The sequence below is a fragment of the Canis lupus genome, chromosome 16, assembly GCF_048164855.1.
Source record: "Canis lupus baileyi chromosome 16, mCanLup2.hap1, whole genome shotgun sequence".
NCBI lineage: Eukaryota > Metazoa > Chordata > Mammalia > Carnivora > Canidae > Canis > Canis lupus.
The window spans coordinates 12,426,920-12,451,438 of NC_132853.1; the positions used below are offsets into that span (position 1 = coordinate 12,426,920).

The 24,519-nt window shown below is 63.0% G+C and overlaps 4 protein-coding genes and 1 long non-coding RNA gene across 13 annotated transcripts; 4 read left to right on the plus strand and 1 right to left on the minus strand.

Annotated features, from left to right (window-relative positions):
* Window positions 1–4,937: 4,937 nt before the first annotated feature.
* On the plus strand, window positions 4,938–8,208 carry PTGDS (prostaglandin D2 synthase). The gene is made up of 7 exons (XM_072778833.1): window positions 4,938–5,160; window positions 5,929–6,068; window positions 6,158–6,234; window positions 6,896–7,012; window positions 7,155–7,256; window positions 7,735–7,760; window positions 8,059–8,208. The coding sequence occupies exons 1-6, from the start codon at window positions 5,047–5,049 to the stop codon at window positions 7,758–7,760; spliced, it is 576 nt and encodes a 191-aa protein (XP_072634934.1). The 5' UTR covers window positions 4,938–5,046; the 3' UTR covers window positions 8,059–8,208.
* Window positions 8,209–8,459: 251 nt separating this feature from the next.
* On the plus strand, window positions 8,460–11,965 carry LCNL1 (lipocalin like 1). Of its 9 annotated transcripts, none has more exons than XM_072778826.1 (7): window positions 8,460–8,536; window positions 9,373–9,462; window positions 9,854–9,993; window positions 10,417–10,490; window positions 10,584–10,694; window positions 10,947–11,313; window positions 11,573–11,965. In XM_072778826.1, exons 3-7 carry the CDS (start codon window positions 9,929–9,931, stop codon window positions 11,817–11,819), a joined length of 864 nt encoding a protein of 287 aa, XP_072634927.1. In that variant the 5' UTR covers window positions 8,460–8,536; window positions 9,373–9,462; window positions 9,854–9,928; the 3' UTR covers window positions 11,820–11,965. The 9 variants fall into 9 exon arrangements, with proteins under 9 accessions (XP_072634927.1, XP_072634928.1, XP_072634931.1 ...); XM_072778827.1 differs by having other exon boundaries at window positions 8,499–8,622; XM_072778830.1 differs by lacking the exon at window positions 8,460–8,536 and having other exon boundaries at window positions 9,229–9,462; window positions 10,947–11,048; window positions 11,288–11,313; window positions 11,569–11,687.
* A 4,293-nt stretch (window positions 11,966–16,258) lies between these two features.
* On the plus strand, window positions 16,259–17,831 carry PAXX (PAXX non-homologous end joining factor). The gene is made up of 7 exons (XM_072778801.1): window positions 16,259–16,467; window positions 16,547–16,607; window positions 16,837–16,886; window positions 16,967–17,157; window positions 17,236–17,304; window positions 17,454–17,538; window positions 17,639–17,831. Exons 1-7 carry the CDS (start codon window positions 16,343–16,345, stop codon window positions 17,676–17,678), a joined length of 621 nt encoding a protein of 206 aa, XP_072634902.1. The 5' UTR covers window positions 16,259–16,342; the 3' UTR covers window positions 17,679–17,831.
* Window positions 17,832–18,482: 651 nt separating this feature from the next.
* On the minus strand, window positions 18,483–20,755 carry CLIC3 (chloride intracellular channel 3). The gene is made up of 6 exons (XM_072778800.1): window positions 20,314–20,755; window positions 19,476–19,585; window positions 19,268–19,393; window positions 19,041–19,147; window positions 18,783–18,958; window positions 18,483–18,709 (listed from the first exon to the last, which is right to left on the minus strand). Exons 1-6 carry the CDS (start codon window positions 20,347–20,349, stop codon window positions 18,500–18,502), a joined length of 765 nt encoding a protein of 254 aa, XP_072634901.1. The 5' UTR covers window positions 20,350–20,755; the 3' UTR covers window positions 18,483–18,499.
* Window positions 20,756–21,511: 756 nt separating this feature from the next.
* LOC140606021 (uncharacterized) lies at window positions 21,512–22,337 on the plus strand. The gene is made up of 2 exons (XR_012008493.1): window positions 21,512–21,650; window positions 22,174–22,337. It is a non-coding gene; the product is annotated as an uncharacterized lncRNA (long non-coding RNA).
* The last annotated feature ends 2,182 nt before the right edge of the window (window positions 22,338–24,519 follow it).

Below are 24,519 nucleotides of genomic sequence, written 5' to 3' on the forward strand. Positions count from 1 at the left end.
ACCTCTCCCCCCCTGGCCCTCCAACAGGCCAAAGCATACCCCCACCACTCACCGCCTGGCTGAACCCTTCTGGAAGGGTGACCATCTGCCCTAGTCACCCCAATGCTGAGTGTCACGGCTCTGGGAGGCGGCAGGCGTGGAGCATGGTGGAGGGGGCAGGCCTGTCTCCTCCATGGCCTGCCGACCCCAGCCCGGAGCAAAGCGGCTTCAGGCCCTCTGCCCTTGCAGAGGTGGCCCTAGCCCCGGCTTCCTGCTGGCCAGGAGTGGCCTCAGCTTTCCCAGACCATCTTTGGGCCCCCCCAGGCCTCATCCTGGGGGCACAGCCCCACCCGGGTGCTCCACTGGAGAGCTGCTCTTCCATTTAATGAGGCCTCGGGACTCGAGTGTTCCCGCAGAAGATCCACCCTGGGGCCCACAGACACCTCCCCGGCCCGCATGGGTCCTGGCCCTGTCCTCTCTGTGTTGACACCGGGCACCCTGGCTGCTGTCTTTCCCAGGGTGGCCCTGGGGGTCGGGCTGGTCTGGGGAGGCTGCTGAACTGGTTGCCCCTGCTACACCTGCCCTGCTACTGTTAGGCTGCAGACCTAGCTCCCGCCCCATTGGGTCCCAGTGCCCCACCCCAGACATCAACCACACTGCCCCAACTCTGGCCGGTGCTGGCTCCTGGCAACCGGTAAAGGCGCCCCCCCCCCATCCCGCCCCCCAGAGATGCACTGACTCAGGCTGGGGAAGGCTGAGCAGGGACGAGCAGCTTCTCATGGGCTGAGGGCACTGCCTCATCCCTGCTTACTCAGGGGGCCCACCAGCCAGAGTCTTCAACACCTTCCATGGGGGAGCATCTTGGGGTCGAGGGCACCCCGGAGCAGGGGTTGAAGGGGTAGGGTGGGGTCCAGTGGGGCTGCCCCTGCCCACCAGCTCAGGGACCCCTCCAAGCCCCTCCAAGCCCCCTCCCTCAGACTGGAGGGAGCTGACTGCCAAGCAGAGGGTGAGGGAGCACATGAGCCCCCTGAGGCTGGAGGACACTGTCTGCCTCAGGTCAGCCCTGGAGAGCCACCATCTGTGGGGGACACCATACCTGACTGGGAGGCCAGAGGTAGGGCAAAAGCCTCGACGGTTGCTCAAAGGTGAGGCCAACACCTTACAGGTGTGTGGCCCAGAGCCACTGGGGTCCAGAGGCCTTCCCGCCTCCTCCATCCTTGGGCACGTGCCCATCGATCCCCCACGCCCGGCCACAGGCCCAGGAGCTGGGCAGCTAAGTCGCTGGCGTGGGTCTTTGCCCCCTAGGCCTAGTGGAAGGCAGGGCCTGACCTGAGGTGGAGGACACCCAGGTCAGTCCCCGGGGGTCTCTCCCTGCGCAAGGTCCTGGCACAGGCTCCGTGTCCCGCCCTCGGGGGTCAGGAACACGCTGCCAGCTGCCCCCCACTCTGTCCCTCTGAGAGCCATGGAGCAGTGTGGGTTGGCCAGACTGGGCGTGTCTGCTTTCAGCGGGTGCCAGGAGGGGCCCCCACAGCCAGCATCCATCCCGCACGTCCACACCCCCATCCCCCATCCTCACATTAGCTGAGCAGAGGCCCCTTAGGGGAGGGAGGACTGGGCCCAGCTCAGGGCTGCTGACCACACAGGCCCAGCTCAGACAGTGCGGGGGAGGGAGGGCAGGGGCGTCCTGTGACCGCAGGAAGGAGGGAGGGAAGGAGGGAGGGACAGCTCCAGGACGCCCCCTCCCACCTCTCCAGCCACCATTGTGCAGTCCAAGGGGGTGGAGAAAAGGGGCTGACATCCCACAGGGAGCCCGCAGCAGTCAGATCCGACCTGGACCCCATAGAGGATGAGTCACTGCTCAGTGTCTCCTTGTACACCTGCAGAATCCTGGGACACCCATTTCCTGAGCCCCAAAATTGGGCCTCAGACCTTCTGGCTGAGCCAGGCCAGGCCCCTACCTGCCCCACCTCTGCTCAGGGTCCCCCTGAAGGAAGGATGGGTAAGGGCCTGGGGGCACCCATTGGAGGGCCTCAGGGCGCCTGGAGCAGAGGGACAGAGGGGCCCAGCTCTGCCCAGAGGCCGAAGGAAGCCCCCACCTTGGGCACAGAGACGCTCCTGGGAGCGGATTATCCCTAGAGCTAGGGGGTCATGCTCTCCTGATTCCCAGGGCCTACAAGGTGGGAGCATCCTCACTCCCTCTGCAGAGATGGGGAAGCTGAGGTTCAGGAGGGCCACCTGTCCTGCCAAACTGGGTCACCATGGTCAGAGGGAGCTGCTCCCTCAACCACCAGTGTGGCTGCCACAGCCAGAGCTCCTGGTGACCCACAGGGCAGTGACCATGCTGGCAGAGTCTCAGCACTGCAGCAGGAATGGGATGGCCAGTGGCCGTGGGGCTCGTGGTCAGAGGATAGGTGCTGGGCACGGCACTGAGAGAGGTTGTCAGATACCGCGGGGTGGGGCGGGGGAGGAGGGAGGGCAGTGCAGGGAGGGCCCCCCATGGGGCAGGGTCTGGCAGCGTCCCGGGGGCCCAGAGCCGCAGGCCGGCCAGGGCCACCTTATGAGGGGCTCCTGTGACCACGGGCAGGCCCGGAGGCATGGGACTCGTGGCCCCCACCTTGCCTGAGGGGTCGCCCATCTCTTGTCACCCGCCACCCTTTCGGGGTCCCAGGCAATGAGCTCAGTGTCTGGTGTGAGGACCCTCATCCCGTTTCCAGCCCAGCAGGTGCTCTGGGAGGAGCATGTGCAATATACCCACAGGGCAGGGGCTCCTTCCCCCCGGGAAGGCTCAGGTGCTGCGTGGGGGCCATGGGCACTTGACGGCACCTCTGCAGGAGTCACCCCACCCTCAGGAACCCGGGGCCGCCCACGAGAAGGGGCTGGGGTCAGGCCTGTGCTCCACAGCAGAATGACCACAGGGGGACCAAGCGAGGGGGTCCCAAACCACAGAGCAGTGCCGTCTTCCCCGCGCCCCTGGACCTCATCCACAGCCACATCACCCTCCCTACCCATTCTGACGGCCCCAGGGGAGGAGGGACACAGAGACATCCGGCCTTCTGCTGCCCACTAGGGACATGGAGGAGGAGGGGCATGGTCCCTGGTGCTGGGTCTGAGGGCCAGACATGGGGGCTCCCAAAAGCTGCTCTGTCCTTTTGAGGACCTTGTCCCACCAGGGTCTGGGGACTCCTGGGGGTCAGGCCGCAGGTGCCCCTCCTGGCAGGTTAGCCCAGCCTGCCCAGGTCAGAGCTATTCGGGCCCGTATCTTCAGGGTCCCACCACCCTGGGTCACCCTCCTGCCTCGCCCTTACCTCATCTCCCTCCTGGGTATCTCCTGTCTCTGCCCATCTCACCCCCTTACACTGGCCTCCGCCCTGGAAGCCAAGAGCCACCTTCTACCCCCAGCACCACAAAGAAGCAGGAGACCCTCCCTGTGGCACCACAGGCCCCGATGCCCCCAGGCTGCCCTGCTGATGGAGCTCCCCTGGCCACTGGGGAGGGCCCCGATGTCAGACCGCGGAGCAACAGTGCCAAGGCAATAAGAGGCCAACTCCATACCCAAAGTCGCACAGTCCCTCCTGGCAGCCCGCTTGCAAGCCCTCCCACTGCACTGCCGCACCTGCTTTCCCAGGATTGTTGAGATTCCAGCCTCAGAAGGGGAGGCCGGGCCATGCCACCAGGACACCTTGGCGACCCTCGATGGCCGCATGGCAAGGGCCTCACCAGGGGTGGGGGTGCAGATGTCCTGACCTCACCAGGACCCGTGGCCTAATACCTGCCCTCACAAGGCGAGTGACAGTGCCCAAGCTGGTCCCATTCAGGGAACTGAGAGGGCCTCATGCCTCCCCCTAGGTCATCTCTGAACAGCCAGAGACCAGGGCTGCCAGGAACCTAGCTTCTGGGTGGGACAGGAACCTGCACCCCCTGTGTGGGCTGGGCCTGCATCTTGCAGATGAGTGCCCCCTGACCCCCCAACCACAGCTAGAGCACCTCTGTGTCTGCACCCTACACGGGAACTTGTTCCTCTTCTGTGTCCCCCTCTCAGGGTCAGAGGCCAGACTCCTCGCCTCCTGCCTCAGAGCCAGGGACCCCACGCAGCCCCGTGTGGAGGCCCTGCCATCCCAGGATGACCTCGGGTTGAAGCCAGGGACAGGTGCATCTGTGAGATCTAAGTGGGGCCCAGGACCTCAGAGACAGCTGGTCTGCCCAGTGAGGCCAGGGGAGGGGGAGGCAGTCCTCCTTGGAAGATGGGGCCCCAAGGCCCCGAGGCCCCGAGGTCCCAGCTGGCAGGGACATGTGGTGTGAGTGGTTCTGACTCAGGTAACAGCCTGAGTCCAGACTGTGGGCAGGACCAGCATAGCTGGAACCACACAGATGGTGGGCCTGTGCCCAAGGCTGGGGGCCCCAGGGTGGGGAGGGTACCCAGGGGGCACCAGCTCCAGAGCCCCTGCAGTTGATTGTGGGGGAAGCTGTGCCCCACACGCCTGGCTTGGGCCCCACTCCCGGGGCAGATCTAGTTACCTTAGTTACCTGGGCCCGACTCTGCCGTCACCATCCAGGCCTTTCAGGACCAAACTCATACAGTGCAAATAGGGCCTGTCCCCTCCCAGGGTCACAGCTCAGGGAGAGATTGATGGTAGGGCTTGTGTGTATGGTCCCAAACCCAGGTAAGAAGTGACCAGAGGTCCCAGGCCAGGCAGCATGGAGGCATACGCTCCCCCCACTCCCCAGGGCTGCTGGGATGAGCCTTTGGGACGGGAGAGAGGACCAGCTGCAGGACCCTGGGCCTGACCCCTGCCCTCTCTCGGCCCAGGTGGCAGGGCCCGGGCGGATGCCCGTCAGAGCCTCTTACATAAGCAGCCCTGTGGGGGGCGAGGCTGCAGCTGGGCTCCACCGGGCTGTCCTCCCCCAGCATCACGAGCCTCCAGTGGGCTGTCCTTGGGCCTTGGGTGGAGGCCAAGTCAGGCCCATAAATAGGGGTCTCTCCAGCAGCCTCTGCTCCTCCTGCTGGCCTCCCTCACTCTGCCTGCACTGCTGGCCTCGCGCCCTGGTCACACACTCAGCTCCAGGACAATGGGTGCTCTCTGCACGCTGTGGCTGGGGCTGGTCCTGCTGGGGGTGCTTGGAGCCCTGCAGACGTCGGCCCAGGCCCAGGTGTCCCTGCAGCCCAACTTCCAACAGGATAAGGTGAGGGGCTCCGGGGCCCAGTCCCGCCCGAGGCACAGTGCCCTGTCGGGGGAGGGGTTGCTTTCTGTGGCCAACCGACCTGGGAAGAGGAGAGCTGAGCTGGAGGAGGAGGCGCGGGAGAACTTCACCCTCCCTGGTCCCTCAGCAATGCCCCCCCCGGAGCAGGGCCACTGAACCCCGACCGAGGCAGGGCAGCACCTGTGTCCGTGGGCGCGCACAAGGCACGTGCGGACACGCGGGCCGCACCCCCGCCTCCGTCACCCAAACACGGTTGTCGTCCAAGCCCACGACGCCCAGAGATAATCAGGGACACATTCCACACCTGAGTCCCAGGACAGCCAGTGCGCGAGTGCGCGATGGGGATGGGCGACCGGGAGGCCCCCAGGATCGGTACGCGCAGGGCCGCGCCCCTCCCCCCCGCGCCCCACCCCGAGCTTTTCAGGCGCCGCCCACCGCCGGGGGGTGGGGGGGCCAAGCACCCTCCGCCCCTGTAGGGACGGTCCGGGCGCCCTCTGCCGCCCGTTCCCGCCACCGAACCAGCGGGGCCGGCGCGCAGGGGTGGGCGGTGGGGGTGAGCGTGGGGCGTGACGGTCCTCCAGGGCGCGGGGCGGGGGCGGGCCCTGCCGGGGGCAGGAGGGGCAGGGCGGGGGCGCGGCAAGAGGCGCGGGGCGGGAGAGGAGCCTGGCTCGGGGCGGGAGCAGGAGCGCCCCCTACCCAGGCCCTCCCGGGAGGGTCCTGGCCGACCCGGGCGGGGTCCGTTGGCCGCAGTTCCTGGGGCGCTGGTTCACCTCGGGCCTCGCCTCCAACTCGAGCTGGTTCCGGGAGAAGAAGAACGTGCTGTCCATGTGTATGTCAGTGGTGGCCCCGACCGCAGACGGAGGCCTCAACCTCACCTCCACCTTCCTCAGGTGGGACTGTGGGCCGGGCTTCTGGGGCCCCGAGCTCCCCGCCCCCGGCCCGGCCCCTGACCCCGGCCCCTTTGGTGACCCGCCCACAGGAAAGACCAGTGTGAGACTCGAACCCTGCTCCTACGGCCGGCGGGAACCCCGGGCTGCTACAGCTACACGAGTCCCCGTGAGTGGGGTCACCTCCAGGGACCCCTGGGTCCAGCCCTGGGCCCAGCAGTACGTGGGGCAGGCTGGCGGCCACTCCACCAAGGCCAGCTAGTCCCGGGTGTGCCTGGAGCTGCCCCAGGCTCAGGGCTGGGGGACCACGAACCCTCCCTTGGGGCGCTGGATCCTCTTTGCAGCAACGTCCAGGCCTCTCCCTGCCCCCCCCCATGGTGGTATGTCCCCAGGCTCAGTGCACAGGGGCAGCCCCCAGCCCCCCACTCCTCTGCCCAGTTTTCCACCCCGGGGCCAGGCCAAGGGCCTCTTCCCACCCCACTCCACCATTTACCCCCTTCCTTGGGAATGGCTTCCCACTAGGGAATCTTTCCTCTTCCCAGTTCTGGCTGAGGGGTTTGTGGCTGCACCAGGAGCCCCTAGTTTCCGAGAAGCCCCTAGATCCTGTGTGTCTGCCACGCCCCCAGGACCAGGACTTCTGGTTTGAGGACACTGGACCCTGCAGAGTGCAGGGGCTGTGGGGGCAGGAAGCTGGGGGCTTCCCCAGTGGGGGGGGCCTCCCTGGCTCCTTCCCACAGCCTGCCCAGGGAGAGAACACCTCCTCCCATGCAGAGGTGGGCCGGAGGTTTGGGCGCAGGGTCCCCAACCAGGATTCTGTCCTGCATTCCCAGACTGGGGCAGTACCCACGACGTGTGGGTGGTAGCCACCAACTACGAGGAGTACGCGCTTCTCTACACCGCAGGCAGCAAAGGCCTCGGCCAGGACTTCCACATGGCCACTCTCTACAGTACGCACCCCCCACGCCAGGGCCTCACAGTCTGGCCTCACAGATGGCTGTCTGGGATGGGGGGGGGCGCCCCAAGCTGCGGAGGCGGGGGCAGTGGAGAACTCCCCCAGCTGAGACCAGTGGCTTCTCCTTCCCGCACCAGGCCGCACCCAGACCCCAAAGGCCGAGATAAAGGAGAAATTCAGCACCTTTGCCAAGACCCAGGGCTTCACAGAGGATGCCATTGTCTTCCTGCCACAGACTGGTGAGGGGGGTGCTGCTAATCTGATGGGGAGGGATTAAGGTCAGATTTGAGGCAGACAGTCTCCTGATTTGGGGGGAGCCAAGGGGTGCAGTTCATCCGGCCAGACCGCCCACTGCCCACTGACTGGCACACTGTGGCCTCCGGAGCAGGGCAGTCTGTCCTCACCCTGTAACCTTGGCCTGCAACCCCTGGGTGGAGTACAAGAAGGAACACCCCCACCTGCCTCCCCAGTTTCACCAGGCAGTCTGGGGTGGGGTGCACGGGCCTTCCCTAAGGCCTGCTTGGGGCTCAGATGGGGACAGAACCCCCTCTTTGTGCAGAGGAGGGGAGAGAGTGATGAAGTGTGATGGATCAGCAGTGTTGGGGGGACTCGATTAGACCCAATTTCTGGGGCTGCAGGGAGGGGGCAGGTAGCCTAGGTAGGAAGGAGGCCAGGACTGGGGCGCTGACTAGGGCCCATGGGACTCTTTCTTGGCAGATAAATGCATGGAGGAGAACAAGTAGGTGAGTGTGGTGGGCTGTGGGCTGGCTTCAGCCAGCAGTCCCCACCCGCACCTGCCCACCCCCACCCCATGATGCAAGGGTGGGCCCAGGCACATGGGGCTTCCCAGGGTTGGGGCTCCACTGGGGTTTATGAGATTCCTGGGAGCAAGAGGAGCTGGAGGCGGGTGGGGTTGATGGGAAGGGAGGATTTTGGAGGGGTTCACTCCCCTGTGGCCTGGAGCCGTGAGGAATCTGGGGACCCTGGGGCCGGGAGGGCAGTGTGGCCTGCCCCACTCACTGGTCCTGCACTCTCTGCCAGGTGACCGCCGCCCCAGGACCTGGCCGTCCTGCACTGCTCTGCTCTTTCCTCTGAGACCCCCAGGACCCTGGCCCTGGTGCCTCCCTGCCCCCACCCTTGCCCCCTCAGGCTTTCTCCTGGCTCTGAGAATAAACTCCGGAAGCAAATCAACTGTCCAGCTCTGGCCCGTCTGTCCTGCGCTCCTCACTGCCTGGGCCCTGGCTCTGGGTTGCTCCCTGGGGACCTGACCACACCCCCACTCACTTTGGGCCTGTTTCCCCTTCCTCGCTGGAAAATTTCTGAGGCTCTTCGCGATGTGCCTGAGGGGTGGGCAAGGGCCCGCTGACGTGTGCTTCCAGTGGGGCGGGTCTGAAGTCAGACAGTGGGCGGAGCGGAAGTGCCATCACAGCCCTCACCCAATGCACTGGGCTCCGACCTTGCAACACCCCCTCTAGTCAGCTGGTCCTGGGCTGGGGCCCAGGCCTCTCCTCATCTCTAGGTAGGCGCCCGTGACCTGTCCTCTCACTCCGGGTCCAGAGAGGCCTGAGGCCCAGGGGAGCTTTGCACCCACTGGGTTTTTGAAAGGTGTGGGATTTGTATACTCAGGCTGGGTGGAGGTCGGGGCCATGGAGGACAAAGATGGTCAAGGGTCCCAGGGACAAAGAGGAAGGCTACATTGTCCATGTGCTACCCCGTCACTGGAATGGACCGAGTGGGCAGAGGACGGGTCACCCTCACGTCTCCTGCGGCTGTGGCATGCCTCTGGCCTCCACATTCTCTCTCCCGGCCGTTCCCCAGACCCCTGGCACCAAAGCCACCCTTTGCCCGGGAGCACGGTCCCCACCCAGCAGCCCTGCTCCCCGTCTCCTGCCAAGGCACCAGATTCCAGGCCCTACCCGAAGCCCTCCTGGCTCCCAGAGTGCAGCATCGACTGCATCCTGCCCACCAGGCCCCAAACCCAGCCAAACTTAAGCTGGGCCCTATAGAGGCGCCCGGGGTTGTGAGGCTCAGAGGTCAGGGGGAGCTGCTTGGCAGCCTTCCTGGAGAAGAGAACCGGGGCAGACATCCCAGAAAGCCTGCCAGAAGTTCTGCCCCTCGTAGAGGGATCTGAGGTATCTCGCTGTCTGCCCAGGAGGAAACACCCCGGGGATGGGCGGGCTTGGCAAAGGAGCTGGGCCAGTGCACCGTAGGGCACAACCCTACCCGAACCTAATCGCAGTGGACTCGGTCCTGGGCCGGCAGCCAGCCGCCCCGGGGCATTCAGGGGTCATAAAGGCTGTGCAGGAGAGGCAACCCCAGCTCTCCAGCTAAGAACCACCCTCCACGATGCTGCAGGTGCTGCTGACCGGCTGGGTCTTCACCCTACTCAGGGCGTCGCTAAGCCAGGCCCAAGTCCCCATCCAGGCTGACTTTGATGCCACTCAGGTGGGCTCAGGCACCCTCAGGCGGGACACATCCCCTCTTCCTCCTGGATGACCACCTTGATTTGCTACTCTATCCAGGCCCCTGGGGCCTGCGTTATCCCCAGAGAGGCCAGAGGGCGAGAGATGCCCACATGCTCCAGTCCAAGCTCAGCTCAAATCGGGGGGACAGAGGAGAAGGGGAGGGCCCCACCCATCCACCCCATCAGCTGCAGGTAGGCTGGGAGGACAGCAGGCCCCTCTGCCTGGTCTGTGGCGTGGCTCACACTGCCACCACTCTCCCAGGCCTCAGATCCAGACAAGTCACAGCCACCTACCACCACGCTGAGTCAGGGATTCAGGGTAGATGTGGACACAAGGCCTGTGCCCCAGCTCCCCCTGCCCCCTCCCTGTAGTTCCAGGGCACCTGGTATGTGGTCGGGGTGGCCTCAGATGACCAGGGCTTCCTGAGCTCCAAGGACGAGCTGAAGATGTCCATGGTCTCGGTGACTGCCTCAGCCAGCGGTGACCTGGCCCTCAAGTTTGCGAACCCTACGTAAGTGACCCCCTGAGCCCCACCTCAGATCGGGCCTTATGCCTGGCCAGTGTGACACCAGAGGTGAGCCACCAAGAGCCCCAGGCATCCCTGGTGCACAGGGGTGTCAGACCCAGGCCCTCGTGGAGTCAGGGTTCTGGCCACAGAGGCATTGTGTTCCTGTGTCTGTGTGTGGGAGTCTGCAGGGGACACCCCACATCTCCTGCTGTGTCCTTGAGCCAGTAGTTAGCCCCTGCCCCCTCTCCCCACCCCAAGAGGGTTAGCTCACCTCTAAGCACCACCGTGAGGAGGGCACAGGGCCTCGGGGGCAGCCCGAGCATCAGCCCACCCCGTGTGGTCAGTGGTGCCTAAGTGGTGGCCCTATGCGACGTACTCGGGCAGTGTCTTTGGGAGGCTCAGGTTGTTGTGGCCCCTCCTCTCCAGGCCCGACGGCAGGTGCCAGAAGATGGACACAACATTGACCAAGGGTGCTGTGGATGGACAGTTCACAAACAGGGGTGCGGCGGAGGGGACTGGGGGGGGGCAGGGAGGGCTCCTGAGCAGGTGGGGGGCCAGCCTGGGCCACAGGCTCACTGGCTCCCGCCTTCCAGCCATGCAGCAGGCTGACATCCGCGTGGTGGCCACCGACTACAGACGGTTCGCTGTACTCTACTTGGAGACTGAGGCCAAGGGCACGAGGAACGTCTGGCTGCAGCTCTTAGGTGTGCTGCGCTCGGGCACCCCTGCCCCATGCTGGTCACCAGGCACAGCCTCTCCTCCGGGGGCCCTGCCCCAAGGCTGCTCTGCACATTCCAGCAAGTTCTGAGTCTAAGTGGCGGGTGAAACCACCATCCTGCAGTGTGTCCTTGGGACCCCTCTCCCCTGTGTCTGTGGTAGAGGGCGCTGGACCCCTCCCACCCTGTCATCCTCCTCCAAACCCTGCCGCCCTGCTCACCAATGCTCCCTGCCCTCAGCCCGCACCCCAGAGCTGATACCCGAAGGTGCCCAGAAGATGCAGCAGCTGGCACCCCAAGTCGGCTTGAACCCCAGCCAGGGCACCCTGCTGCCCCAGTCAGGTGAGTGCCGCCCCCGTGCTGGCTCAGGGCCACAGGAGACCCCACACGGCTGGGATTCGGGACAGGAGTGCCAGAGGCAGCCTGGCCTATCTGGGTCAGAGGGCAGGACTGTGCCCTGGCCAGTGGCCCCCCAGGAGGGGATGGCAGACAGGGAGGCTTGCTTATTCAGGGGGGCTAGGAGACGCCCCCCTGGGGAAGGGGGCCCAGGATGGCTCCTCAGGCCCCACTCTCTCCCACAGACCAGTGTGCTGGTGCCTTCTCCTAGGTAAGTACTTGGAGTCCCGCTCCCCAGACCATACGGGGCCTAGTGCCCCGCTGACCCCCAGGGGCCCCTCTTGGCCAGAAGGCTGCACAGTGGGGTTCTGATCCTGGGAGCAGGTGACAGTGGTACCCCCGAATGGAGCCGGGACACAGGAAGCAGGGAGGAAGAGCAAGGTGTGGCCCTGGGGCTGGCCCCACGAGGGCAAGAGGGGCAGGAACACGGCACTCACCCCCCTCTACCTGCCCTCTTGTCCACAAGGAAGGATCCGGCCCGGGAGTGCCAGCGGTGGCAGTCTGCTCTGCCTACTGGGCCTTCCTCAAAGAGCCACCACTTCTCTCTGCCACCCCTGCCCCTGCACAATAAATAATCTAAAGCCACAGCTGTGTATTTCTTCACCCTCCACGGTGGTTGATGGCTCCAGGCCCAGAGTGGGACCCCTGGCTGTGTGCACCAGGGCAGATGCTTCAATAGGGGGTGGGGGCTGGGGCGGGGGGCAGGCTCTGCTCTGACAGAGGCAGCTTTCCAGACAGACAGGGGCAATCACAGAAGCTTCCTTGCCCCACTTCCCCTGCCCTGCCCCGCATACCAGGGCACCCGCCAGGGGGATGTCACCCATGTGCGGCAGCCCAGGCCTAGCCAGCTGCCCACATTGGACCTCCTGGGCCTCTGGGGTCCTCCCAAATCACAGCACGGGGCAGGTATCTGGGCTACTTCTGTCCCCCTTCTTCTCCCCTGACCTCTGGCCCCAAAGTGCCTGCAGTTCACTTCTCACCTGGAGCCAGAGAAAACGAGTGTGTGCAAAATGCTGTCCCAACATTGAGTCTATGTTGGGTAATGTCACTCTTCTCTGAAGACACTTCGTCCTGCAGAATTTGAGGGTAAAATGGCATGACCTCGGGGTAATGTGAATAGTTCAGAAAAAAATAATGCTGGAGGGATCCCTGGGTGGCGCAGCGGTTTAGCGCCTGCCTTTGGCCCAGGGTGCGATCCTGGAGTCCCGGGATCGAATCCCACATCGGGCTCCCGGTGCATGGAGCCTGCTTCTCCCTCTGCCTATGTCTCTGCCTCTCTCTCTCTCTCTGTGACTATCATAAATAAATAAAAAAATTTTAAAAAAATTAAAAAAAAATAATGCTGGATGGAAACATGTAAGATAATTGTTCTATCGGAGCTATGGTTCGTTACACATTCTGCTTTTTCAGTTGGTTAGATGTTTTTAATTAAAAACACAGCCCTGGGGCCCCTGGGGGACTCAGGTGATGAAGTGTCTGCCTTCAGTCCAGGTCATGATCCCAGGGTCCTGGGATTGAGTCCCCGAGTTGGGCTCCCTGCTCAGTGAGGAGTTTGCTTCTCCCGCTGCCTCTGCCCCTCCTCCCGCTTGTGCGCTCTCTCTCTCTCTCTCTCTGTCTTTCAAATAAATACAATCTTTAAAAAATAAAGGTGGCTCAAGATTCTTCAAAAAAAAAAAAAAAAAAAAAAACAAAACAAACCCACAGTCCCATCCTGCCAGGTTTCCTGTCTTGACTGGGCTCCTTCTGGGCTGGGAGGTCACAGAGGGAAAGAGCCCCTGACACCTGGAGTCCCAAACAGCCCTTCCACCCCTGCACCTGACTCCTGGGTACCCAGTCTCTGGCCCGTCTGTAGACCCGTCCAGGGCAAGGAGCTGCCCCGGTCTCTCCACTGCCCCCAGCCTGACAGCAGCCTGGAATTGAATCTCTGGGGGTGGGGACAAGTGTGTGGGAAGGCCCCCTCTCACATGTGACCTGTGAGCTCACCCACCCACCTTTCCTGCCAACACTTGGGTGAGCTGCTGTCTGCCCACCTGGAGAGGCACCTGCTGAGAGATACTGTCAGAGCTCCCAGTGGTAAATAAACTCCGCGTGGATTAGTTGCCCTTTGGCTCCCACATGGACCAGGAGAAGATAGGGTGAAGGGTGCCACCGGTGTCTCCACTCTCACCAGGCTCTGGGTTCCCTGCCCTCCCACGTCCTCTGGGAAGGCTCTGCAGTGGGGATGTGCAGGTGGCCCGCCATGCCTTCTGGACACCCTTCCTCAGAGGGAGGCTCCTCTCTGGGGTGGGGCAGCCCAAAAGGGCCCCTCTGGACCCCAGGAGGGCTGTCCCCTCCAGGCACCTGCAGATGCACCCAGGGCTCATCGCCTCCTGCACCCCACTCTCCTCACCAGCTCCCTCAGCCAGTTCTCTCCCCAGATGCCTGCTGGGGAATTCGGAGTGTGGGATCAGCTCATTCCCTGCTCAGCTCCCAGCCATGCCCAGGCATTCCATCTCACCAATGGGAAAGGCCAAAGTCCCTCCCTGATCAGCCCTCCTTTGATCTACCACTTACTCTCTTCCCTTCAGCCCTGCTAAACAAGTCGTGACTCCTGAACACCCCGGCCCCGCTCCCCTGGGGGGTTCCTATCCCGGCTCCCTGCTACACTAGCTCCCTCTGCTCCTCTGAAATCTGTGCAGGTACTGCCCTGTGTGCTCCCTCCTTGGGCCTCCACAACCCCTCTGCGGACCTCTGGAGCCGGTCCTCCTCCATGTCCTTTGCAAGGCCGGAGGCTAGCCCGCACTCCCCTGTATCCCCCTCACCCTGGCCCAGAGCCCGGGCTTGGAACCCTGCTTGGGCCCCTCTCTGGTTGATTGGAGAATCTCCCATCAAGGTCCTTACCCACACCTGCCAAAACCCTTTTTCCACACAAGCTGACATTGACGGGTCATCGTTGGGCCTGCCTCATTCTTCTGGAAACATTGTCCTAGGCGCCAAGCACTGGGCCTGGAGGACTTAAGGTTGAAAGCCGTCCTAGGGGCTGGGGACTCCACACTCACGCTCTTGACATGGTCCTCCAAGGAGTCTGCGTCCATAGCAGCCTCCATCTTCTCCATCATACAGCAAGAGGGGCCCCTCTCCAAACCTGCCCCAGCCCAGTCCTCCAGGGGAAGAGCGTTTCTGCACTCCCCACCTGTAGGGCTCCGCTATGATTCCCCACCCCCACCCGGCCTACCTGCACTCAGATCCTTGGCCCAGCATCCAAGAGCTCTGCCCTGAGGGACTCAGCTGCCCTCTGCTAATCTCCCTGCACCCCCAGCCTCCAACCCTGCAGCCCTCAGTGGCCTCTCCTCATGGCACTGGACGGGCTTTATACACAGAAATCAGTTGTACCACTCCCTGCCCCACCCCTGCTTGAATCCTCCTGCAGCTCCCCGTTCTGTATTTGTTCACCCCCAGTATTGTTGACTATCTCTGCACCAAGCAGTGTCTGAGCATTGAAGATGCAATGGCAAGTAAAACAGACATAAAGTCCTGCCCTGTGGACCACTGGGAGAAATGGGCAATAAACAGGATAAATAAATGTATTAGTCACCTACAGCTGAGTAACAAATTACCCCTAAATTATCTCCCCAGTTTCTGAGGGTCAGGAGTCTGGTCCTGGGTGTTCTGGGGCCTTCAGCAAAAGACTTCTCACGAGGCTGCAGCCATGCCCATGGCCAGGGCAGGTGCTCCTCAGAAGGCCCCGCTGGGAGGGTTCTGCTTGCCAGTTTCCTCGCCAGCTTCCTCGCTAGCCATTGCCTGTCCAGATGTGTCCACAGGGCTGGTGAGCAATTCAAGAAGGAGAAAGAAGGGACAGCCCATCACTTCTGGAAGCAAATTACTCAAGGCCTTCAGTTGGAGGGGAGGGCAGGTGCATAAACGTATGGACATGGGAGGTAGAATGGTTGGTGCCTTCATGGAGGCCACTGCCACAGTGAGCAAACCAGAATGTACATTATATAGTGACAAGTCTGGAAGACAAGTCCATAAAGCAGGAGAGAGGACATGAGACATTGGGCAGACTGTTGCAGTTTAATTTAAGGTGACAGGCCTCCTCTTGAGTGAACATCTGATGGCACCACGTAAGTCTGGGGAGTGGGTGTACCAGGCAGAGAGGTCACTTGAAGGTCCTGAAGCAGGAGCCTGAGGTTGTCAACCAGGGGTCCATGGGAGACACACCGGCATAGCCTACAGACCCCCAGAGCGGCCCTCCACAACCCCACCCTCCCCGCCAATGCCCTCTGTCCAGCCGGGAGCAGCACTATGCTTACCCACGGTGGACTCTACTTGCAGGGCCGCTCCCTGTGCCCAGGATCCCCATCCTCCCCTCTCCTGGCACGCACACCCACCCCACCCCACCAGGTCCCCAGCTCACAGGGCTGGGGCACTACCTGACAGTTTTCATGTTGCCTGTGTTTAGTATGTGACCCTCCCATTAGATCTCACAAGCCCTGTCCGCTAGGGAAGCTGTGCCCGATGCCTCGGACTCCAGGAGGCACAGAAGGGGAGTCAGGCAAACACTGTGGGCAGCCTTCTGCACGGAGCGCCTTGCTTCCTTCGCCTGTGCATTGCGACCTGTGACGGCTTGGCCTTTGGAAACTGTGTATCTCGGGGAGGGTGAGAGCCGGGGCGGGGGTGGGGAGAGCGGAGGAAGTCGCCAGGACCGCAGGGGCCAGGAGGGAAAGGAAGGAAGCCCGGATTCGGAGTGGGGTTAGGTGCCAGGCATGCAGGAGCCTCCACTCTGGGTGGGGATAGCACTCGGGCAGGCCTGCCGGGTGACCCCGCCCCAGGCTCTCAGACCCCGCCCCAGACCGAGCCCCGCCCAGGAACCCCGCCCCAGGCGCTCAGGCCCCTCTCCAGGCCGAGCCCCGCCCATGTGCCCCCGCCCCAGGTGATCAGGCCCCGCCCCTCCCGTAGCCCCGCCCAGACGCGTAGGCCCCGCCCCCAGACCGAGCCCCGCCCAGGTAGCCCCGCCCAGGTAGCCCCGCCCCGTGCCCCTCGCTTGGTCCGCAGCGCCCCGCCAGTCCCGCGGGGCTCCAGGGTCCTCCCGGCCGGGTCGGGCCGAGGCCGTAAGCTCCGCCCCGCGCAGGCCCTGTGGGCACCGCTCGGGCAGGCCCCGCCTCCTGCCGCCTCCTGTTCCGGAGCCGGCTTCCCGCGCAGGCGCCCTGGGCCCACAGCGGTGCTCCCCGGGCGGGTGGCGGTCGGCTCGCTGCGGTGCCATGGTGCTGCCGCCGCTGTCGTCGGCTCTCTGCACGCTGCCGCCAGGCCCCGGGCCTCCGCGCTTCGTGTGCTATTGCGAGGGGGAGGGACGCGAGGACGGAGGCCCCGGCGGCTTCAACGTCTAGTGAGTGCGAGGTGCGCAGGGTGCTTGGGGCTCAGACCGAGGAGCGGGCGGTTCCCCCTGACGGCCCCTCCCCCCACAGTGTGACGGACGCCGCGGAGCTTTGGAGCACCTGCTTCACGGCGGACAGCCTGGCGGCCCTCGTGGGTAGCGGGGCTCCTGGGCGGGCCTGGAAGCCCCCAGCTCCCCATACCTGCCGTGCGGACCAGCAGTGGGATCGGGGGGGGGGGGGCGGTCTGAGGTTCCCCGGGGGCGGGGAGGGGGTCTGGACACCCTTGCCCCAGCTCTGTGGCGGCAGTCCTCTAAGACTGGTCAGGCAGCTTTGGGTTCCAGGGTCTAGGGTAGCTGGTGACCAGCCCCTGTGCTCTATAGAAAGCCCGTTTCGGCTTGAGTGCGGCTGAGGATATCACTCCCCGGTTCAGGTGAGCCCCTGGGCAGAGGGAAAGGGTGGGAGTGGAGCAAGTGGGTCTGGACACAGCACTCAGCACCCCTCCTTTCCTAGGGCAGCCTGCGAGCAGCAAGCTGTGACTTTCACCCTGCAGGAGGACAAAGCATCCCTGACCCTTCCAGGGGGGCCCTCGGCAGTGGATCTCAACCTCTCCAGGGTGCCGGGCCCAGAGGCAGCCTCCAGGCTGCAGGCACTGACACTGAGCCTGGCAGAGCAAGTGTGCATCTTGAAGAGGCAGCTGGCAGGTGGGGTGAGGAGGGGGTGCCCTGAATCTTTATCGGGGTCCCCCTGTGCATGCCTCCACTCTTGGCTTTGTTCTTCAGCTGTGGAGGTGACAGCTGCCAGCCCCAGAAAGAGCCCTTGTCAGGTGGGGCCCCAGCTCTTCCTACCAGGTAAGGCCTGTCACTTGCAAGTATGGTTGGGGCTGTGCTCTTCCCTCTGCACCTCAATGACCCCAGAACAAGATTCAAACTCCAGGATTGGGATTTTGACCCTGGAATGCACCAGACTCAGGAACTCCCTCCCGTCCTGTTTCCCTCAGACCCGGATCCTCAGAGAGTTGGCCCTGGACTTGGGGTCAGGAGGCGGTGTCCAGGCGAGTCCCTCATCAACCCTGGCTTCAAGAGGTACTCCCTCCCTGCTCCTCCCTCCTGTGCCCAGGGTCAAGACCTGGATGGCTGTTGCTGGCCCCATAACACCACAGTGTCACCTCCTCTTCTCTCCCAGTAAGAAACCAGCCGCTGGTGTAGACTTTGAAAGCCCCTGAAGATGCAGCAGAGTGTGACCTTGCCAGATACCTGCCTGCAAGTGGGGACAGCTCTGAGACCCGACGATCTCCACCTGCTCCTCCTACTGCAGGGTGGGAGCGCACCTGCTTCTCAAACCCCTTCTCTATGAAATAAATGCTTCCTCAGATGGAGGAATGAGCCCCGCTCTGGGGGTGGCTGGGGGACAGGGGTCAGGGATCCCCCCTGGGTGTGTGCTCTAGCCCGGGGCTTCAGGGCATGAGCAGATGCAGCAGCCTCCAAGCTCCGGGTGGAGGAGGCCCCCAGGTCTCCAGACTCACCCCGCTGCCCCTGCCTGGTGAGCACAGCAGCCGGGGGACTGGAAGGCGGGGCAGGGCTCCTTGAGGCTGGAACTCTATTGCCAACAGCTCCAGGCACACACTTCACTCTCCCAGACCCCACCCGACCAGGCACAGCCACGGACATCCCACACTGCATACACACTAGATCCTATAGGCTTTGGAGGGTGGCTTGCTCCCTGGGCAGGGCTGAGGAATGTGGGCTGGCCCCACCCCCTGGCCAGGAGCTCCTAGGTGCCCAGGCTGGGCTCTGCTCCCCACCCTCCTTGGCCATCCTGCTGCCCCACCCCGGCCTGACTGGTTTGGGAGCCCGATCCAGTCCCTACCACCCCTGACAGGGTGAGTAGGGGAGGTAGGTGGAACCACCCACTGGGTTCTCTGCCCCTGTCATTCTGGGCTGTCACGTGGAGCTGTGCATTGCCTGGCAGCGGTTTGGGGGTGACAAATCCAGGGCCCTCTGGGCCCTCGAAGGTTAGGACACACTCGTTGGGGCAGACATGCCTTTATGGGGCTGTAGAAAAGCAGACAGGGTGGCGGTCAGCAGTGGGGAGGGGATAGCGGGGGTGTACGGCCATCCGGTAGGCCGCCAGGATCTCAGCACTGCATGGGCACGTGTACTTGAACTCCTTCACCTGCAGCGCGCTCTCCAGGTAGCGGCGGACGCCGCACAGCTCAGCGGGTATGGGCACTTGGCGGAAGTGTGTACATACCGTCTGCCGGCAAGGGGCGCAAGGTCAGGGCCTTGTAGGAAGCACCCCCCACCCCTGTCCCGCGTGTGGCACTCACATCCATGATGTACAGCTTGGGCAGCAGGCTGCAGTCGGCCAGCGTGAGCTGGTCGCCGTCCAGGAAGCGGCGGCGTGACTCCTGAAGCTGTGGCTCCTGTGCCAGCTCGTGTTCAAGGGGCCTGCGCAGGTAGCCGTCCAGTCTGGTGAGGGCGCGCAGCAGCAGCTGGTACAGAGCTGCGGGGGTGGGGTGGGGCACTGTGAGGGCCGGGCCAGGCCAATGTCCCCCTCCCACCCCACGGCTCGAGACCCTCCTCACCATTGTCCTGAGCGGGCACTGGGTTCTTGATGAACGCGGAGAACCTGTGAAAGACGTCGTTGCCCGCTGTGGTGGACTCCCTGTACCGAGGTGCCAGGCTGGGGAATCTGCGGGGAGCCAGGGAAGCTCCGGTCAGACCCTGGTGTCGCGCCCCCTTCCCCGCCGCACCCTCAGCATTTCTCTAGGGCTCCTACAGGGAACCCATATTCGCCCCTGCCGCCACGCACTCAGGTGGCCCCAGTGTCTCCTCCAGAAACTCTTCGATCTGCAATGTGTCCGTTTTGGCGTCGCCATCGTAGAGAAGGATAGGCAACTGCGAGCCGGGTGCAAAGTCCTTGAGCACATCCAGGGACCTGTGGGCATAGGCAGGTGGGGAAGCTGCTGCTCAGGAGGGCCAGAGGCCCAGCCATGGTCCCCTGGGGGCAGGGGGCTCACCTGCGAGTGTCCACCGTGGTGAGGGTGAAGGGCACACCCTTGAGCAACAGGAGCATGAAGAGCCGCTGGCAAGAAGGGCAGTGTCCCACGCTCTCACCGTCCTCGCTGGCCTGGGCGGGTAGGGTGGAGGGGGCCGGGGCAGAGGGTGCCAGGGCAGAGAGCAGACCTAAGAATTTTGCCAGAGAGGACCCTGCCTACCCCCGCTCTGTGCCTGGAGCTTGGTCGGCCACGCCCTCAACAAGTGATGGGTGAGAGCCCTTGACTGGGTCCCTGGTGGGGGGGCCCAGGGACATGGCCCCTGGGGACCCTTATCTCCAGCACCTGGGCAGAGGCCAGCCTCCCGGTCTCCAGGCCCTCCAGGCTGGTCACGAGGGCAGGGTGGGCCGAGTACTGTTTTCTGAGTGATTCATGCTGCCAACTGGACACTGGCTGGCAGCACACTCACTGCCCCACACCCCAACGATGGGGGAAGGCCAGGGCTGGCAGCCGGTGCACAGGGATCCACAGCCCCGGGCAGTGATGCAAGCAACGGGGGTCACCCGGCCCAGCCCCCCTCTCCTGCAGCGCTGACCTCCACCCTCACACGAGCCTCGGCTGCCAGCTGCTGATCAGCACCTCCCCACTGAGGGGCTTCGCCCCCGGCTTCCCCTCGCATGGCCTTCGGGGCGGCTCCCCAGGCCCTCGCCCAGTCCTGGCCCCTTTCCTCAGCCTCCACAGGCAACCTGCATCCAGTGCACACGCAGCCTCCGGGGCCCACTGCCTGCCCCAGAAAGCCGAGCCCCACTGAGCATGCTCCTCCCCGGGCCGCCTGCCCGCCTGCCCACCCACCCGGTGGTACCTTGACAAACAGCTGGAGCTTGGCAGTCTCTGCCATGGTGAGGAGCGCAGCGCGGTGGGAGGCAGTGAGGCAGGGGTGGGAGCCTGGGGAGCCCTTTAAAGCTGGGGTGCTCCGCCCTCCCCAGCCCAGGGCCCGCCCCACCGAGTCATCCCCCCTTGCAGGCAGGCCAGCCGTTGGGGCTCTGGGGCCTGTGTCCAAGCGCAGGGGTGTGACTGGGGGGCTGCCGGTGCTGCGGCCCCAGGGGGCTTTGGGGGTTCAGAGGTGGGGAGAGAAAGGAGCCAGCCTGGGCACAGGGCTGCCCTGGATCAGGATCAGTCCTGCCATGAGCCCACGGCCCTCCCTGCAGTGAACACCCCACTGTCCACTGGGGTCCCCAGCCCAAAAAGCTGAGGAGTGAGTAGGAGAAGCAAACACCCTAGCCCTGGCCTTGGTTTCCCCATCTGTCTACCTCCTGGGCAGGGAGGCCCCTCCCATCACTGAGCTGGGTCAGCCCCGCCCCTGGACCAGCCCACATTCCAGGAGTGCTGCTGGCCTGCCCAGGTGCCCCTCCTTGGCCAGCCACACCCCCTGCCGTCCCTACCCTCCCAGGGGGTCCCAGGCAGGCTTCCTCCACCTTAACCTTCCCCAGAAGCACCATGAGAAGGTTTAGGAGCTACAACCTCCAGCCCATGCGTCAGCCTGCTCACGGTTGGCTGGAAGGAACCTCTAGAGGACGTTGTGGGTACCCCCTAACCTGTCCCGCCTGTCTGGTGGCTCACAGTCCTGGGTGAGGGTGCCCCGAGGGAGGGGCCTGCCAAAGCCTACGCTGCCCCTCCACACAGCTGGGGACCTGCCTGTACCTTTGCCTCCTCCCTCCGGCTCCCCCTTAGGCACCAGTGCCTCTGCTGCTCCTCCACAATGGGGTGGGGGCTTGGCCCACTCACCTGCTGCTCCGGGCGCATACACCCCAGCCCCAGGGAAGGCCCAGGGCCCCCTCCACACCTGTGCATGCCTGCCAGCCGTCCTCTGGGTATTTCTGTGTGTGTAAAAATAGCCCCGTGCATCTGTAGGTATGATCAGGAGATGGACCAGCAACCAGGTAGCTCAGAGAAAAGGAAATACACCGACACTGACAGAGTGAATGGGAGCATGTCTCACTTCACACTTATTTCAAGAGACAAACTAGGACAGGACCTGGTTCGGGGCTGCAGCGGGTAAAGATGTGGCTCTGTACTCAATGAGGGGGTGAGAAGCCCCCCTCAGCCCGGGGACATATCAACGAATGCGTGCTGTCCCCTGGGCAGCATGGCCCCATCTGCAGGAGGGACCCGGTGACTTCCTGGGACAGGACACAGGTGGTGAGTCTCTAGTCTCGGGTTGGGTGATGTGGCTGAGTTGTGCCCCTGCCATCCACGTGTGAAGTCCTCGCCGCCCGGGCCTCAGGCAGAGCCCTGACAAGCCATCCTACTGATATGGGGTTATCAGGGCAGGCCCTGCCCCACTATGACTGTGTCCTTGGAAGCGGGCAGTTTGTTTAAGATTTTATTTATTTATTCATGAGAGACCCAGAGAGAGAGAGAGGCAGAGACACAGGCAGAGGGAGAAGCAGGCTCCCTGCAGGGAACCTGATGTGGGACTTGATCCCGGGACCCCGGGGTCACGCCCTGAGCCAAAGGCAGACGCTCAACCCCTGAGCCACCTGGGCTGCCCCGGAAGCAGGCAGTTTGGATGCAGACACACATGGATGCCATGTGTGGATGGAGGCCAAGGACAGGTGGTGCTGCTCCAAGCCCGGGCCACCACCACAGTGGCGACCAGCCCTCCCCAGCCTCGATCTTGGACTTCTGGCCTCCACATGGGGGTATTTTCTGTTGCTTTCAGCTGCGCGAGTGGCAGTAATGCATGGCCACCCTAGCAACACCGCATCAGTGTGCGTCTGTCCAAGGCTGAGCCCCTAACCTGAGGAAAGCCACGAGGGTGTCCTCAGACATGTCTCAACTTCCTATCATGATTTGGTCGTCGATGTCTTTAAACAGGACCAGAAACTCAGACACCAACCTTAACTGACTGAGGCCTGTGGGGGCCCCCACAATCTTCCCTGCTGCCACCCCCTGCGTCCACAGAGCAGCCGTGGGGGGCTGTGGGCCTGCTGTCCTCCTCTCAGGCCCTTCTCTTCCTTCCTGGAGGCTCGGGGTGGGGGTGGGGGATCCGGCCGCCATCCCAGGAGTTGCAGGGCCCAGCATCATGCATTGTTCGTCACTCCTTCCCTGACCCCGGGCTGCGGGCCCTTTCCGGCCATGTTCTAATGACCTGCTCTGCAAGGAGACCGGACTCCTGGGGGGTGGTGAGGGGCCTCGTGGCGGGAATGTGCACGGGTGTTTGCTGGCCCCTGTCGCTGAGAGCCACGGAGCCATGAGCCTGTCCCGAGGCCAGAGGGGAGTCCGAATACCAGTGTGCCCGCCGGAACCAGGCTCCGAGAAGACGGCCCGGCCAGATGCTGGGTGGGGAGTACAAAGCAGGCTTGGGAATTCTAACGGAGAGGGCGTCTCCAAAACAGTGTCCTGGACGAGCCGAAGGGACACCAGAGCCACCACGGAGGACTTCCACTGGCCGAATCCTGAGTATTTAGAGTGTAAAAAAGATGGTGACAGAATCATACGCTTTTGGGCAGCCCGGGTGGCCCAGCGGTGTAGCGCCGTCTTCGGCCCAGAGCATCATCTTGGAGTCCCGGGATCAAGTCCCACGTCGGGCTCCCAGCATAGAGCCTACTTCTCCCTCTGCTTTGTGTCTCTGTCTCTCTGTGTCTCTCATGAATAAATAAATAAAATCTTAAAAAAAAAAAAAAAGAATCGTACCCTTTCAAGGGGTTAAAATGGTAAATATTACATGTATTTGCCCACGACAAAAAAAAAAAAAAAAATCAGATGACAGCAGCAAATGACAATATTTTGATTTTTTTTTTTTTAAAGATTTTATTTATTCACGAGAGACACAAAGAGAGGCAGAGACAGACAGAGGGAGAAGCAGGCTCCATGCAGGGAGCCCGTCGTGGGACTCGATCCCGGGACTCCAGGATCACGCGCTGCGCTGAAGGCGGCGCTAAACCACTGAGCCATCCAGGGATCCCCAATATTTTGATTTTTTAAAAACTCATGAATCCACAGTGATCTAGTTCTAAAACTGAAGGTATTTGAAAAAAAATGCCAGCTAATAAATGCAGAAAGGATGAAATAGTTAGAAAAACATTTTGGGGCACGTGCGTGGCTCAGTCTGTTAAGCACCGGCTCTGGGTTTTGCTCACGTCACGATCTCAGGGTTGGGGGAACCAAGCCCCACACTGGGCTCTGTGCTCAGCACACCCACCCCTTGTCCCAATAAATAAATAAATCTTTAAAAGAAAGAGGGGATCCCTGGGTGGCTCAGTGGTTGAGTGCCTGCCTTCGGCCCAGGGCATGATCCTGGAGTCCTGGGATGGAGTAATGCATCAGGCTCCCTGCATGGGGCCTGCTTCTCCCTCTGCCTGTGTCTTTGCCTCTCTCTCTCTCTCTTTCTCTGTGTGTGTGTCTCATGAATAAATTAAAAATAAAAATAAAAGAATAAAAAATTCCATTTTGCAACCCCCGCCCCAGGGGGATAAGAGTTTTGAGAAACAAGATTTCACATGACCCTCCTTCCTCCTGGGGGGTCTCCTGTGTCCCATAGTCCCCTTGAGGGGGGCTCTGGTGGGAGACTGACCATGGCCAAGCTCTAGGGGCACTGGCTCTGGGACGCCCCCTTGTGGCCTGTCTCCAGGTCCCATTGCTACTGAGCAGCCCCCTCTCAGCTCCTGGGAGCCTCTACAAGGCCCCAAGGTTTGTACACACTCCCTCCTGGACTTGGGTCTCAGCCTAGAGGTCGCCTCCTCCTGCAAGCCCCCTGCCTATCCTGGATAAGATGGAAACAGCCCAGCACACACTGCCCATGGACCCTCGGTGCGCCCTGGGCCCAGGGGTCGGGGAGGTGGCTCAGTGTGCAGGCCTGCGGGGAAGGCCTCAGTGACACAGAGAAACCCACTCTGGACCCGCCTCCAGGCAGGGAGTCTGGGCTCTGTGGGTGGGCAGGGGAGGGGAATGAGGGACAGCCATTTCCTCAGTCTCCCCATCTGCACCAACAGCTGCACACAGGGATGAACCCCCCACTCTCCTCCAGGTTCACCCTGGCTCAGGGCTCCAGGCCCCATATCTGTGC

Bases quoted from the DNA above. Each gene is read 5' to 3' on its own strand.
- PTGDS (XM_072778833.1), top strand. From the start codon at position 5,047: ATGGGTGCTCTCTGCACGCTGTGGCTGGGGCTGGTCCTGCTGGGGGTG. The intron at 6,235-6,895 runs GTGAGTGGGGTC...CTGCATTCCCAG, and splicing joins CTACAGCTACACGAGTCCCC to ACTGGGGCAGTACCCACGAC. The intron at 7,257-7,734 runs GTGAGGGGGGTG...CTTTCTTGGCAG, and splicing joins TGTCTTCCTGCCACAGACTG to ATAAATGCATGGAGGAGAAC.
- LCNL1 (XM_072778824.1), top strand. From the start codon at position 9,364: ATGCTGCAGGTGCTGCTGACCGGCTGGGTCTTCACCCTACTCAGGGCG. The intron at 9,994-10,416 runs GTAAGTGACCCC...CCTCCTCTCCAG, and splicing joins CTCAAGTTTGCGAACCCTAC to GCCCGACGGCAGGTGCCAGA. The intron at 11,314-11,572 runs GTAAGTACTTGG...TCCACAAGGAAG, and splicing joins GTGCTGGTGCCTTCTCCTAG to GATCCGGCCCGGGAGTGCCA.
- PAXX (XM_072778801.1), top strand. From the start codon at position 16,343: ATGGTGCTGCCGCCGCTGTCGTCGGCTCTCTGCACGCTGCCGCCAGGC. The intron at 17,158-17,235 runs GTGGGGTGAGGA...TTTGTTCTTCAG, and splicing joins CTTGAAGAGGCAGCTGGCAG to CTGTGGAGGTGACAGCTGCC. The intron at 17,305-17,453 runs GTAAGGCCTGTC...TGTTTCCCTCAG, and splicing joins GCCCCAGCTCTTCCTACCAG to ACCCGGATCCTCAGAGAGTT.
- CLIC3 (XM_072778800.1), bottom strand. From the start codon at position 20,349: ATGGCAGAGACTGCCAAGCTCCAGCTGTTTGTCAAG. The intron at 19,148-19,267 runs GTGCGTGGCGGC...GGCTCCCCGCAG, and splicing joins GAGACACTGGGGCCACCTGA to ATTCCCCAGCCTGGCACCTC. The intron at 18,710-18,782 runs GTGAGTGCCACA...CCTTGCCGGCAG, and splicing joins CCAAGCTGTACATCATGGAT to ACGGTATGTACACACTTCCG.